This window comes from Ambystoma mexicanum, chromosome 7q, assembly GCF_040938575.1.
Source record: "Ambystoma mexicanum isolate Mex_15411 chromosome 7q, UKY_AmexF1_1, whole genome shotgun sequence".
NCBI lineage: Eukaryota > Metazoa > Chordata > Amphibia > Caudata > Ambystomatidae > Ambystoma > Ambystoma mexicanum.
Genome location: NC_090941.1, coordinates 1,035,281,671 through 1,035,296,643, shown reverse-complemented (window position 1 = coordinate 1,035,296,643; position 14,973 = coordinate 1,035,281,671). Strand labels below are relative to the sequence as shown.

Genomic DNA, 14,973 nt, shown 5'->3' with positions numbered 1-14,973 from the left:
CTAACCTAGCCCAGGCACTTTGGCAGTCATCTCTGACTGCTGTTAATTCCTTTTCCCCCTCCCTTGGTTTCTGAGCGCTGGCTTCCATCTGTCTGATCTTCCCCCTGCCTACCTCTAGTTCTTTTTTTCAGTAACTTTCTGATGCCCCCAGCACTGGCAATAACTGCCCCCTCCCCCAACCACAACTTTCAGTGCCTCCCAGACTGTCGCATATTTTTACACTCCCCACGTTATCCATGTACTCCATTATTTTACTCCGGAGTCCCTCTGTGAAGGCGCAGTCTGTCAGAGGTTCTATTGGCATTCGCCACAGTGGTATGGGCGGTCTAGGGCCCTGCATCTTCCATTCCATGAGAAGTGGTGAGTGGCCAGAGATTGTCCTGCCCAGGTAAGACGCCGACTCCACTTGGGGCAAGTGCATCCTGTCTATTAAGTAGTCTATTCTGATATAGAGCTTGTGAGGGGATGAGAAGTAGAATTCCCTACTCTCCGGATGGATCTCTTTCCACACCTCCGCCAGGTTCAGGTCCCTTATCACCTTGTTTAATGAAGAGTGGGTCAGTTTGGCCATCTGCGTCGGCGGGCTAGACCTATCCAGGATATGGTCTCGTACACAATCTCCCCCCATTCGAAAAAGTCCCTGTAAGGAGTTCACTTCGCACCCAACTTGCTCAGGTATGCTGAGGTCCCATAATTAGCGAGATAAGTGTTGACTGCAGATTTCTAGCTGTTTATTACTTCCCCGGAGTATCAAGTACCTCCCCTCTGCGTCTACCTCTACCTCCTTTGACAGTAGCCCAAAAGGCACAGTGCTGTTTATCCATGTGTATACCCCTCGTGCATACTTAAGTATGCTGCTCCAAAGCCTTGCCCTCCCCACCGTTCCACCACCTTGGCATTACCCTCAGCAGTGAGGTGTTTCCTGTAGTAGTGCGATGGAGACTAGTTTCCTCTTCAGGAAGGATTTAATCCTTTTCCTGTGCATATAGGTGCCCCTCCCCCTGACATTCCATGTCAGTACCTTTGTCAGCTGCTGTTGCTATTCAGTGGTACCCAGTTCTGCACGCCAGGTGTCCATTGTCTCCTTGCATCTATTACTGTGAAGACTGTAAAACGTTTCAAAACAACAACAAATTAAACTTAACCAACTGCACCCAGAAGTTGCGCCATACAGGCAACGCTCGGGTGCCCCCGCTCCGTCTTGGCCCTTCCGGGACATCTTGCACGGGTTACAGTGCGTCGGCAACAGGCTGGCACCAGTCCTTTCGTCGGGGAGTACCTTCCGGCTCAGGACCAACGGCTCAACCGCTCCCCCATCCTTTGTGTAAGCATTGGCTTGGTCCTTGCGAGTTTAAGTGTCCATCCATAGTCGTTGGGGTGCCTCCCCCTTGACTCGGGTGTGTGGGCTATGGCGCAGCTTCTTCTCCCCCCTGCCATGTTGTTGTGTTCCAGCCACATATTGGCCGCTGCCGGTGTCTCTAGGAAAGCCGCTCTCCCTTTATACATCACTTTGAGCCTGGATGGGTACATCAGCATGTACTTAAGATTTAGCTGCCTCAGTCTTTCTTTGATCGGGACGAAAGAGTTTCTTGCTCTTTGTAATGCTGGAGTGTAGTCTGCGTATATAGCAATTTTGGCATCATCTCTCGTTACTTTGCCCCTTCCCATGAATAGCGCAATATGATTTCCCTGTCCTGGAATTTCAGGATCCTTGCTATTATTGCACGTGGATGTGATCCAGGTGGCGGCTTTTTCTGCAAGGTCCTGTGGGCCCTTTCGACCACGAACCCCTTGGATAGACGGCAGGCAGCTATTTCTTGTTGTTGCATGCTTTCTATGAAATTCGTTGGGTTGGAGCCTTCCATCCCCCCGAATTCCGAGCAGGCGCACAGTGTTGCGCCTAGACCACCTTTCAGGGTCCTCCACCCTTTTTTCCAGGACCTTGTTTCGGCTTGCCAGTTCCTGCACTCCGTTTTGTACATCCTTCAGTTTTTTTTCCCGTTGCCCAGATTCTGTGATGATTAAGCGCTGTGAGGTTGCGCATATCTTGGCGCATCAGCTGCATGTCTGATTTGACCGCCTATTTTTGTGTCAATAAAAGAGCGTACCCCACCAATGGCCTCCAGCACCTGCTTGTCCTTGTTTTCATCTGTTGGTCTGAGCAGGCCCCTTTGGCTTCCTGCCTCTGTTCCTTTGGTCTAGCTGCAGTGAATGACACCATAATGGTGGCCTTGTTCTTTCCTTTGGGCGGGGACATAGCCATCAACGGTGGGCCAGGGCAGTGTTGGTCCACTAGTTGACACAGTGCCCTGTGTGGTTTGGAGCTTGTCTCGTTTAGCTGCTTACACCAACTCCTTCACTAGCTCCCAATTTCCTGATTTTTGTTGTGCACAGCTTACAGATTTGTAGTAGGTGCCATCCGCTGGAAACCTCCACTGTAGATGGGACTTGACTGTGTTAGCTTTGCCCCCTGTTTGCGCTGCACAATCTGACCCTTTGCTGTGTGTAGGTGGCTGAGACCCTCTACTGCCCCCAGATTTCTATGCGCACACTGGAGCAGGCAGCAAGTCTGCGCTTTCACCCTGCTCATGCGGTGTATGCTGCCACCGATTTGCCCGTTACCATTTCCTCATCCGGGTCGGAGATTCAGTACTGTTGGAGGGGAAATGCACCTCACTGGCACATGTTTATTCCTTAGCCACGTTACTGTTCTGATGGTTCTGATCGGCGCCAGGGGTGGGTGCCTGGATTTGTGACCAAACACAGTTCACCATGAAGCCTGACCATTTACCAACCGGCATACACTTCCCTGGTGTTTGCCAACACAGCTCGTTACCTCCGGTGTCCAGGGTTGTTACACGCACCCACCCTGGGTCGGCTCCCCTTTCCTGTGTTAGTGTTCCAGCCAGTTCGCTTTGTGTACAGTAGGCCAGGGGGTGGGTTGCATCTCGCCTGCTGGTCGGACGACCGTATCACCAAGCGTTCATTTACATCCCCTTTTGCCCGCCAGACTTCTGTTCAGTGTGCCCCTCTGGATAGTCTAGTCACCTGCGATATTTTAGGTCTCACAACATTGAGTGCCTAGGGCGCCATTCGTGCTGTGCCAGGCGCTACCTTTCACCCACCCAGGTGTCGCTTTGGTGTCGGCTCTCGCTTCTTGGGCCTTACCTCCCAACCATTCAGCCAGTTCCACCTGCACCACATTGCAGCAGCGTTCCTGCCAGGTGCCTTCGTGCGAGCAGTGCGTAGGGAGCGTTCTGTGTGCCGGCCAGTCTCCAGCAGTAGACCGCGTTTCTTGTCAGCTCCCAACTTTCTCTGAATCTTTGTATTCGCCTCTCAGGATGTCGGTGCCTCTTCTCGCAGGGTGTCGGTGCCTCTTACAGTGATAAGTGCTTGTTCAATCTATGAGCGCCCAGGGCACCTCTCCTGCCGTGGCAGGGACTGCTACCGGGCTGTTGTGTTCATCCGCTGGTGCCGTTGCAGCGTTAGTGTCCAGTTTGCTGGGTCTCACCCCTCGCTAATGCTGACAGTCCCACGTGTGCCTCCCAAGCTGCGGACTGTCACCCGTGTTAACGGGCGGTCCCTCTGGGCCACAGCTACCTCAATGGTACTTCCACAGTGATCCGTGAGGTCCTCTCTTCAGCCCCACCTTCGGGGACTCCAGTGTTCCTGGGTTCGCCTCAAGCTCATCAGTTTGCGGTCTCACGTTCCTCCTCAGGGATGCTGCTGATCGCAAACCACTGGTCTGTTTCACATCTCCTCAGCGTCGTCGGCTCCCATCTACTGCATTTGCAGTAATTCATCGGGTACGCATGCCCAAGGATGCCAGTCTTGCGCTGCATTCTGCTGGGCTCGCCAGTCCGACCGTGCTACCTCCAGATTCTGGCAACTGCGGCGCTTGTGGCGTGTGCCGGTGGCAGTGGCCGTCTCCGCTCACGGTCCAGGGCGCTGCTTCGCAGTGCCTAGCCCCTTCTTTCACTCGCTCTCAGACCACGGCGCCACCCGCCATCCGGCCTGCCCTGGGGCTCGAGTTCAGAAGCTTTTGTTTATCTGGTTGCAGGCTCCGATTTTACTCTGGTGCGGTGCAGGATCACTTGCTTTGTGTGGACACTCGATGTTCCACGCTTTATTCAACCGTTGCCATATATTCAAAGGATCAACGCCAGGATCAAGACAGCTCTGTCTCAGCACGTCCTTACTCCATAAGCTCAGGCCTCGCCCCCCGAAACAAGAAGCTATAAGTCTGCTCTTGTCTATGCGCCCTCAATAACATGGAGCCCAATGTGCAAATGCAAGCAGACCATGGGGACTGAAACAAATCAGATCAACCATAGTCCGTGTTTTGACATATTGCAATTTAAAAATCTCACTGACGTTTTTAACGTGTTTTTTTAAATGTCTATTTGATGTGTGGTGCCGATGGTTCAAAATGGCTGTTTTTACCTCAACCTGATAGCTCAACCTAGCTCAGGTTTCAGATGCATCAATTCAGAAAACTGTAAATCATGGAGTCTAAAGACGGAGCTTTTAAACAAACCTGTGTTTTGCCATGCTACAATGTGTGTGAATGGGGTACACTTTATTTGTTCCACTAAACATTTCCCTCATGGTTTTGGGATTTTCAAAAGCAGTCTGAAAACTATTGAAACTAATAATTCAATTGCCACATTGGTTTAAATTAATTTTAAATAGCTGTTTTTTTCCCCCAGCAGTTATTTTAACTAGAGCAATAGTCACAGCGACCATGGATTCCTGCTCAAACTTTTAATGCTAGCATTTACGTTACTTGAAAAGAAAATTTACCAGTGCGTAATCCCTAGACTGTCAGTATTCCTGATTCAAGGAAGTTTATAATTGATTCTGCTCAATGATGATCGTTAATGTTGAAAATGTAATCGCTTTTCATGCATTTCACTACTTCTAAAAATGGCACTAGCTAAATGACAGTTGTTTAATGCCATGGCCCAGCTTCCCTTTACACACCAGTGCATAAATGAATGGGCCTTTTGTAAAATGAATAGCACTAGTAAAGCAGGCTATGTAACGCGTTGTATGAAACAAATTGTAATTTCTAGCATGCAAACCATTAACTCATTGGTCTCAAACCATGATTTTTGTTAAAATATATGCGGACCTAGAATACTAGTGTAGAAATACCATGATAACGTATTGGTTATAGACTAAAAATGGTCGTGTTTAAGTGTAATCTGTTTTTTATTTACAGCAACTGGGTTTGGAACTACACCTACAACCGGCTTTGGAGCAACAGCCTTTGGCACCAATAACAATGCAGGAGGGCTCTTTGGGGCTGCCCAAAACAAACCAGGTATGGATTCTATCATGGGGACTAAACCAATATTAATAATTTGGGTATGTATACCTGTAAGGGGATAAAATATGCATTACATTTAAAACAAAATGACATTTCTTTTCTTGCCCTCCCTCCCAGTGCTCATTATTTCGGTGAATAGGGCGGCCAGATATCGCGCCGGTGTTCCTGCGAAGGTCTTGTAAAACCCTGCTGTGTAGCCATCCTCTCCCGGTGCCTTCCCTAGCTTTAGGCCTGCTATTGCTCTCAGCACCTCCTCCTGTGTGATAGGGTTATCTAAGTCTAAACCCTCCCCGGGCTGGAGCCTCGGGAGCGACAACCCTGCCATATAGGTCTTTAGCCCTGCTTTGTCAGATCCCCCTTCTTTTCCATAGAGCTTTTCGTAGAAAGAGGCAAATCCCACTGCCTTCGCGTCTGAGGTCCTCTGGTCCTCTTCACCCTGGATTTCTGACACCCACCTCTTAGCCCCCTGAGTTTCGACACAAGTAGTGCATCCGCCTGTCCCCCTTTTTGTAGTATTTTTGTTTTCGGTATTATAGACTGGAGATAACTGTTCCCATTTCTATCTCCTTCAGTTCCTGTCTATTTCCTTAAGCCGCCTCAAGGTCCTCTTCACTCTCCTCCACCTCCTTGCCCTCTACCCACTCTAGGGTGCGGATTTTACCCCCCCGTACTCCTAGGTCTGTTGGCTAGTAAGGTTCTAACCCTTTTTTTGGCGGATCCTTCCCAGATGAGGAGACCCCGCCACGTTGCCTTTGCGGCGTACCATACCAGGTTCCTCCCCACCTCCCCTCTGTCATTGAACTGGAAGAATTCTACGATTGCCTTCCTCATTTCTTCCACAAAAAGCGGATCTCTAAGTAAGTTGTTACATCTCCATGAGGATTCCTTAAGTTTTAGACTGGACAAGATTACCTCCATTTGTAATAGGTTATGGTCTGACCAACTGATCGGGGAGTGTTCACAAGCACTGACCCTGATAAGGTGTAGTTGTTCCATGAACAGTCTATCCTGGTTCTGGAACGTGGACCCCTTAATGTTGGGTTGGAGTCCCTCCATACATCACTGAGCCCCTGGTCCCACATGTAGTCCGCAAAGTCCCCATCCCCCTTTGCAGGGATTTGCCCCCCGCTGTGGCACATTTCCCTATCCGCCCACATTTTGGAATGTTCACCCCCTCGCCCCCACCATGATGAGGCCCTCCCTCCTGCCCATGATCTCTCCGATGGCCTCCCTCGGATACTGCATTTGATTCACATTTGAGCAGTAGACCGACCTCAAGGTCTCCCTGGCATTCTCTATAGATCCTGAGACCACCAGTACCCTCCCCTCCCGTCCTGTCAGCCCAGACCACCGGTTCTGAGAGCCTGAGTCTACGCTTTGGTAGACTACCCACACCTCCCTTCTTAGCGGGTCCAGAGGCCCAAAAGAACTGCCTAATATGTGCCCCTGGGACACGTCTCTCATCTCAGAGTACTGTACAGGTTTCCTGTATCATGAGTATGTTGCGGTTTTTCATTTCTTTATCCAGTAGTGAGCGTTTTGTGGGGGAGTTGAGGCCCTTCATTTTTGGAGCCTACTTTGATGCCGCCCACCCTAAGGTGTGCCACTAGGGAAGAAAACAAGCCCCACCCCGCCGTTGGTATCCTTAACCCTGCACCTCCCCCGATGGGAATTGTGATTTAAATCACCACCTACTCACTCATCCAGGGCTTTAAGTGTCATATCTTGTTTCCCCTCCTCTCATGGGGGGGCGGGTGGATGGTATTCAGTTCTTCAATATTATGCCTCCTTGCGCCTGCTTTCTCACAGCCTGAGGGTCTCTGGGCCCACGCTGCTGCTCCTGCAATACCGCCATCACCCCCTCCATGTCTCCCATTTCTTTTTCGCCTTTGATGACCAGGAGCACCTGCAGGGCCTCTGGTCCACTGGTCTCTCGATAGTCTACTTGCCCTTGCTCAAATGTCGGTGCGAAAGGATAGGATCAGCGATACCTAATGCCCTTATCTGAGAGCCATAGTGTGAGTAGGCAGTAGGCTCTATGACGGGCCAACGTCAGGGCAGAGAGGTCTTGGAATATCTTGATAGTGTCTCCTTTGTAGAGGAAGCGCCCCAGGCGCTTTGCTTTGTCCAGGACTTCATCTTCTCCCTGTATCTAAGGAACCGGACCACTATGGATCGCATGCCTTTACCTCTTCGCCTCCTCACCTGTGTGCCCTTTCCAGTTGTACCTCCTTGCCACCTTCGAGTGCAAATGGTTGATTTATCAGGCCCTGTACCTTCCTTCTGACTTCATTCGCACTCTCCCCTTTCTGGTCACTAATTCTGAGGATCCGTAGGTTGGTGCACCTCTCTGTTCTCCAAGTCGTCCAACTTCAACCTCCTCTCCTCTTCCCTTGTTTCTAGATCCGTCAGGCGTGCTTCATACTTCATGTCTAGAACGTCCACTTGCAGGTGGTTATGCTCCATTCCCTCCATTTCCTCAAGTTTGTCCACTCTACCTTTGTCGCAGAGTGAGGCCTGTGTGTCGGACCTTATTGCCTTGATTTCTCGGAATATTTTTATTTTATTTATATTTTGCATTTTTAAAGCGCTCACACAGCCCACAGGCATCGAGGCGCTGTTACAGGAATGTCCTTCAAGTCCTCTCTAGTCAAGGCAGGAGCTGGGGGGGAGGTTCCTCTCCCGTCGGCATCTTTTGAGTGGAGGGGGAGGTTGTTCCCTGGGCAGTGGTTAAGCGCTGTAGAGAGAAAATATCCTTGGGGAGGTCCTGCTGATATCAGTGGCCTGTCTTTTCGTGTCTTCCAGGTCGGCTTCCTTGTATCGTGTTAGGGCGCCACTTCACGTCTGACCTCGGCCCTCTGCATGACTGTCCTGGGCTTTTGTGCCTGTGTCTCTGGCGTTCCTGCTATTGGAAACAGTGTTAGGGTGTTCCATGTCCTCTATCGGACTCAGTCAGTGTCTGTCCACGTGGCCTTCTGTGTGGATGGTACCTTTATTGGTATGTCCAGATTGGGACAAGTCCCTTGGCTGTTGTGCCGCTGAGGATGTGGGTAATTCGGGGTGTGCCTCCCTCTCGCCTGTGTGGGGCTTTGTAACCTTCTTGGTGCGGAGCATGCGTTCCCTGCGTTACTCCCCTGGTGGACCCGGACCTTTGAGGTTGCCTTATGCGATCCTGTGTCTCCGCCACCCTGTTTAAACCAATCTCCACCTTCTCGTGGTACGCTGCAGGGGCCTGTAGGGTTGCGGCTTCTCCGAGCTCCATGCCTTCTCGTGGCTGTCTTTGCTGGTTGTGAGGTGTCCAGTTCCACTGTAGCTGTAGGAACTGTGTGCTAAAGTGCTCTTCAACTTGGGTGTGGGGTGTGACTCCGGCCACTCCCTTCCAGCCGCTGGCTTCTCAGCCCATGCACATCAGGTGTGTTGTTCGACCCTGTTTTGACGGGGTGATTTTGGGTCACTCGTGGATTCCAGGGCCTGGGCGGCATGCCCCAGGTCTCCTGCGCACTAGTCGGGCCGCAGTATCTCCACTATCCAGTTGGACTGGGATGGTCACCAGTGCCCTCCCTGTCTCAATGGCCATAGACTTCTTGCTGCTCCAGGTTTCCGTTGCCTAGGCACCTTATGGGCCACCTGCCGGGGTCTGTCGTCATCTCGACCGCCGCCCTGTACACTCTGTTCCGTTTATGCGGGAGCTGGTACGGTTGGTGCATGAGCCAGTGGGGGCCAGGAGTGGACTAATGAAGAGTGCTCCCAAGTCTGTGTCCCCCGCTGGTTTGGCATGCAATACAATATGTTCTATGTACAGTTCCTCAAGCTCCTCTAGCCATGCACTTTAGTTCTTGCCCACTGTGTCTTTTGCCCCTCACCACTACGTACACCTATATGTTCCGTGCCTGACTGGGGCCTGTTCGTGGTGTGCTAATTGACGGATTGAGGCTGTTGTGTGACCCTGGGGGGAGGGTGCGTCTGCTCAGCTCCCAGGTGTAGTGGTCTGGTTTTTGCAGGTGTGCCTTTGTAGTAAGTTGGAACCCCAGATCCACCAGAGGCCCTAGGTACTCCACGTGATGGCGTCCCTCCAGTGGGATTCTATCGCAGTGGCTAAGTTATGTTGGGAGCGCCTTCTGTGGTTTTCTATCAGTTTGAGGGGATGGGGGGGTCACACCGCGCTCCGTAGTACATGCGGGCCACTTGTGTAGGAGAGATGGCGGTGTTATGCTTTCATTCATGGGTCGGTACCAGTCACCACCTGTTTCGATCGCACTCCGGGGGAGGTTGCCCCGTAGCTCTCGACTGCTCGGGTCGTTGCCCTCTACAGAGGGATAGTTTGGTGTGGTCTGCTTACCGCCTCACTGACCTCGTGATCGTCGTTGGCACTGAGCAATGTCTGTGGTATGGGCTGTCTCCTTCGCCAGTCCGTCCTTTACCTCGCTGTGTTGCTCTTTGAGGTGCAGCTTCACCCGGTGTCATGGTTGCCTTCGCCGCTGGACCTTTCCAGAAGTTCAGCACGGGACTGAGGCATGTGCTCTGGCCCCCTCACGCGTCCAGGTGGGGGTCGGTGGGACGTCTCCTACACCTGGTGCCTATTTGGGACCTGAATCTTATGTGGGCTCCATTTGAGCCTTGCATTCATGAGACAACGTTTAAAACCATTCTGTTAGTAGCTTTGACGTCAGCCCGCAAGGTGAGTTGCAGTCTTGATCTAGTAAACCTCAATTTCCTATTTTCTACAAGGTTGTCCTTAAGGTTAAGTCAAACCTTCTTTTTTGCCAAGTCTTATTGGATTTTCACTTTTCCCAGAAAATTGTACTACCAACATGTTATCTGTCCCCTCCTCCTGGAAGGGGAAAGGCTACATAGGCTTGATCCCAGAAGGGCTGAGATTTAACATTTCACGGATGTCAAAGATATGTCAACATGACCAACCTTTTCATAGGTTACACTGGACACGGACTGGGACTTCCAGTTACAAAATAAACTTTGTCTAGATGGATAATTCTTGCCTTTCCAGAATGCTACAGATTGGCTGGGAAAGATCCCCCACAAGGCCTGAGAGCTCGTTCCACAAGGGGCATGGCGACATCTTCTGCTCTGCAAAGAGGGGTCCCTATAAAGGACATTTGTGTGGCAGCCACTTGTTCTACCATTCATACAGTTACAAAGCATAGCTGTCTGGACTCCTCCTGGCCAGGATGGTGGATTTGGGAAAGCTGTCTTCATTCAGTCCATGGCAAATCTTATGTCTGAAAATGCGTACTCCCAAATTTCCTTTCTCCCAGAAGCCCCCCCTGCCCCAGCCGCTCCCCACATGGTGGTGGCACCAGGCATTCACGCCGCCGCCTGCCCCCTCCCCTGCAAACTCTGGAGCAGCAGATCTCATACAGCAGTCTGCCTGCACGGGCTGCTCACACTCCCTGCTCACACTCCCGCCGCCTTGCCGCTACAGCTGGTGCCACTGCAATGGGACCGCCAGACAGGCTGCAAGTCGGACCGCAGCTGCCCCAGGTCTCCAGGAGTCGGAATCTGCCCACAGTATGTCTGCACACCGGGCACAAAGTGAGCGCCCTCCTCCACTAAGCGGCGATGCACAGAGCTCACAGGGAAGCAGCCATTACGGTTGCCAGCATTCCACCTTGCATTCCCACACCCCCATGTTCTGTTCATTGAAAGAGTGCTTTCAGATCTCTGATCCCCAAGATTTGGTGATGGCAGTGTTCTATATTTATTTTTATTTATATTTATATAGCACGCAAGCAGCCCAGGGGCATTGAGGCGCTGTTACTTGCAATAACTTGGTTACAGGCATGATAGCGGTTGTTGACACATTATGAATACTAGAAAACTTCATACTGTTAGATATTGCATTTGGTCATATATTACAACTTATATGATGGGTATTCGTGCTGGTGTGTCGGCCTTATGAGAGAGGGTAGTTTCTACGCTGCACTAGAGGTAATTGTTACGGCTAATTGTCTTGTTACGGTTAGGTCCAAAAACAATCTTTTAGAGGAAGCAATAAGAACATAAGTGGCCTGCCAACTGGACACAAGTGAGATGGTTGGAACGAGGAATTTTGTTTTCAATGCGACTATCTGGTTCCTCTCTCAAATTGCCTGCTGTCACTCCATCGGAAGCAGCTAGACTGGTCTGTGTAATAATGCAACAGAACTACATTTTTACATCCAGTCTTGTCAAATGGTCAAGTTTACCTTTACAATATGAGTTGTACAGGCACATCTTATGAAAATGTTGAATAAAAAGAACTCCACCCCATCTGATGGTTACAGCTCTGGTGTTGGCACGGGGTGAAATGAAAATGAGGCCTGTTACCTTCTGCAGCCGATGTACCTCCAATCACTTGGACTGTAAGGTACGCGATTACAAGTATAGTTTGAGGTGTTTATGCCCAGGCAGAGTTTACAGAGTAAAGACAGTTGGAGAAGGTTCTTGGAATCTTTGGCTGTGCATTCTCTCAGATGAGTAATGGATAAGTGTGACCCTGTAAGTTTGTGTGGGAAGCAACCGCATCCCTCGTAGCTGTACACTGCAGGCACCTTTTTATAACAAAAGTAGTGGTACATACCGTTTACATAATTGCTGTTTGAGTGTTGAGTATTTCGAACAAATCACACAGTAAAATTGAGCAATGGATTGGGTGTTACTGCACAATATTAACTTTGTGGGTATTTTAGGCTATGGGTCTTGCCAGCTTGTGTTTAAGGTAATTTAAAATGTTTAACTCCATAGAGTTGTTTGAACTGTAAAATATATCGGAACATTTTGACATTTGTGGGTTTGGATCTAGATGTCCTGTCGCTTGAAGTACTGTTCCACAGTAAAAATCCTACCTAGTATTTAAAATATCATGTAAAGATTACTTATGAACATAATTTGTGTTATGTGACATACTTCAGTTGGTTCTCCTAGTAGTACTGAACCTGCAGCAGAATGTCATTGGACTCATGATAAACCCATCAGGGACTCGTCCATGAGGTGAGTGAGATACTCCATATCATAGCACGGATCTTTGATACCCACTCCTTTTTCCCCGGCATTCGCGGGTTTCTCCACACTTTGTCCAGGCAGCATCTCACTGCCACCAAGATGATCTGAAACATATGCCCATGCTCCATTTCTGGCTCCTCCTCTGGGCCTACGCCAAAGAGAATAAGCCATGGTGAGGGCTCCCTCTGAATCCCGTCGACCCCCTTTATCCAGAACAGGACCTCCCTCCGGTATGCCTGCACCTTCGGTCAGCTCCACCACATGTGTGTATAATCCCCTTTTTCCCTGTGACACTTCCAGCAGTGTGGATCGTATCCCTCCCTGCCGGTCCGAGTGTACCTGGTCCGGGTGAATCAGTTGGGGGGCGGGGGGGGTGAGATTCCAAACGCATCGCCATGATTCTGGTGAAGAGCTTGGCATCTACTTTAAGAAGGGAAATCGGCGTATATGAGGCACAAAAGTCCTTCCCCGGTTTCGGGATGACTATCAAGGTCTGGAGAAAGGTCGGTGGTAGTGTTCTGCCCCACTATAGAATTAAACAACTTGGCCAGGGGCGTCGCCAGCGAGGTTTGATATTGCTTGTAAAAATTGTCTGTGAAGCCATCGTCCCCCAGGGCTTTTCCTATCTTCAACCTTTGAATGGCCCCCAATACCTCCTACCTGGTTACACCCCCCCTCCAGCGCATTGTTCTCCTCCCTTGTGAGCCTTGGGAGATTACGGTTGGCCAGGTACTGTCGGATTTCTTCCACCAACTGCTCTGGTGGCCTAGCATATAACTCCCTATAAAAGTCTGCAAAGCAGGCCGCAACATCAGTTCCCCCGTTCCTCACCAGTCTCCCTGCGTCCCACACTTCCTCTACCCTCCTTTCTGCCCCAGAACCGCTCAGTCTATTCGCCAGTAGGGTCCACACTGTGTCTCCCCTTTCATAATACCTCTGTCTGGTATCTCTTGTATTCGCCACAACCTCCCCAATCAGGACCGTGTGGAGTTCCTGCCGCTTATCCCTCATTTCTCCCAATAAAGCCACCCTGTCTGTGTCTCTTGGAGTCAGGTGGGAGCGCAGTGTTTTCAATTCCTCCCGGAGCCTGCTTTCAATCCGCCCCCTTTCGAGCTTCCTACGAGCTCGCTCCGCGATGCGTAATCCCCGAAAGGTGGCTTTGGCCACCTCCCACACCGTTGCCCTGCTTGTCACTCTGTTATCATTAATCTCAAAGTAAGCCCGTATCTCCCCTCCCAGAAAATCCCTAAACGCCCAATCCCTCAGCAGGGTGTTGTTGCACCTCCACCGAAAGCCCTGGCGTGGCTCAGGGAGCCACCAGTTCACCACAAGATCATAATCTGACCAAGTAATTGCCTCCACCCTGGGCGTCCCTACCTTACTCTCTCACTCACTCTGGATCGGGAGGTGGTCAATCCTCTTGTACGTCTGGTGTGTGGAGAGTAGAACGTATAACCTCCCGGGCCTGGCCAACGTTTCCGCCAGACATCCACCTAGAAGTGGTCCTGCAGGAGATCCCTTAAGGCCATGCTATCCCTGGCTGTCCCTTTCGTGACCATCCCTTTCGCTGACCACCTATCCAGTTTAGGGTCCAATATCAAATTGAAGTCTCCCCCTACATCGCACCTTCCGCCCATCCATCCATCACCTTAAACTGGCGCAAGAACCCCACCTCTCCCACATTAGGTGCGTACAGTGTAGCGAGCGTAATCCATACTCCCCATGCATACCAGAATGGTTAAGGGTTTGCTTTGGTGATAATCGATCTTGTCCAATCTCTCAGACTTGTGGAGTTCCACAGGGCTCCTGTTTGTCGCCGCTGCTCTTCAATCTTTACATCCGGCCCCTTCTTGACCTCTTGAACAAATTAGGAGTGCAATATACAAATTACGCCGATGATACGCAGGTTGTTATACAGTTGAGTGGCTCATATAGCAGTGAGACGGAAACCATCAACAAAATATACAAAGCCATACAAGATTGGATGGCCTGCAATTCTCTTGCCCTGAAGGATTAAAAAACCAAATTCCTTATCGTGGCATCTAAAAACAGTTGGGCGAAACATGATTCTAACTACGACACTTTACACATAGCCAACAATACCATTATCGTTCAAAAGAAAGTTAAGACATTAGGAGTAGTTCTTGATGAAGAACTATCCATGAAATCCCATGTTTCCAGCATTAAATCTAGCTGTGGTCTCATAAACAAGAGAATAAGATATATTCGACCACTCATCTCAGAAGAGAACTGTGCTCTTGGTTAATTCAAGATTGGTATTGTAACAGTCTCTTGGCGGGCACCTCAGTCTCTAATATCCAATCTCTACAAGTGGCGCAGAATAATGCTGTGTTACATTTTCAATCAGTCTCGTCGCACACACATTTCCACCTTCAGGAAAAAACTCCACTGGCTTCCTGTCAAACACTGCATAACGCATAAGATGCTTACCATGACCCACAAATGCCTCAGTCTAAGCTGCCCCATCTGTCATCCTGCATTAGCACCAAACCCAATGTGCGGAACCTTCGCTCTTCCTCTGCGATCATTCTCAAACATCCTAAATTCAGGACAGCCAAATTTGGGGGTACTACCCTTGATGCTCAGGGTCCCTTTCTTTGGAACACACTTCCAGCAAGGAT

General features: G+C 50.2%; 1 protein-coding gene across 2 annotated transcripts in view; it reads left to right on the top strand.

Annotated features, from left to right (window-relative positions):
• NUP98 (nucleoporin 98 and 96 precursor) overlaps positions 1-14,973 on the top strand; it is a 2,071,147-nt gene that overhangs the window by 172,537 nt on the left and 1,883,637 nt on the right. For both annotated transcript variants that reach the window (XM_069640340.1, XM_069640339.1), the window contains exon 3: positions 5,225-5,326. In XM_069640340.1, the coding sequence (XP_069496441.1) occupies positions 5,225-5,326 (102 nt within the window). The remainder of the gene's footprint in view (positions 1-5,224; positions 5,327-14,973) is intronic.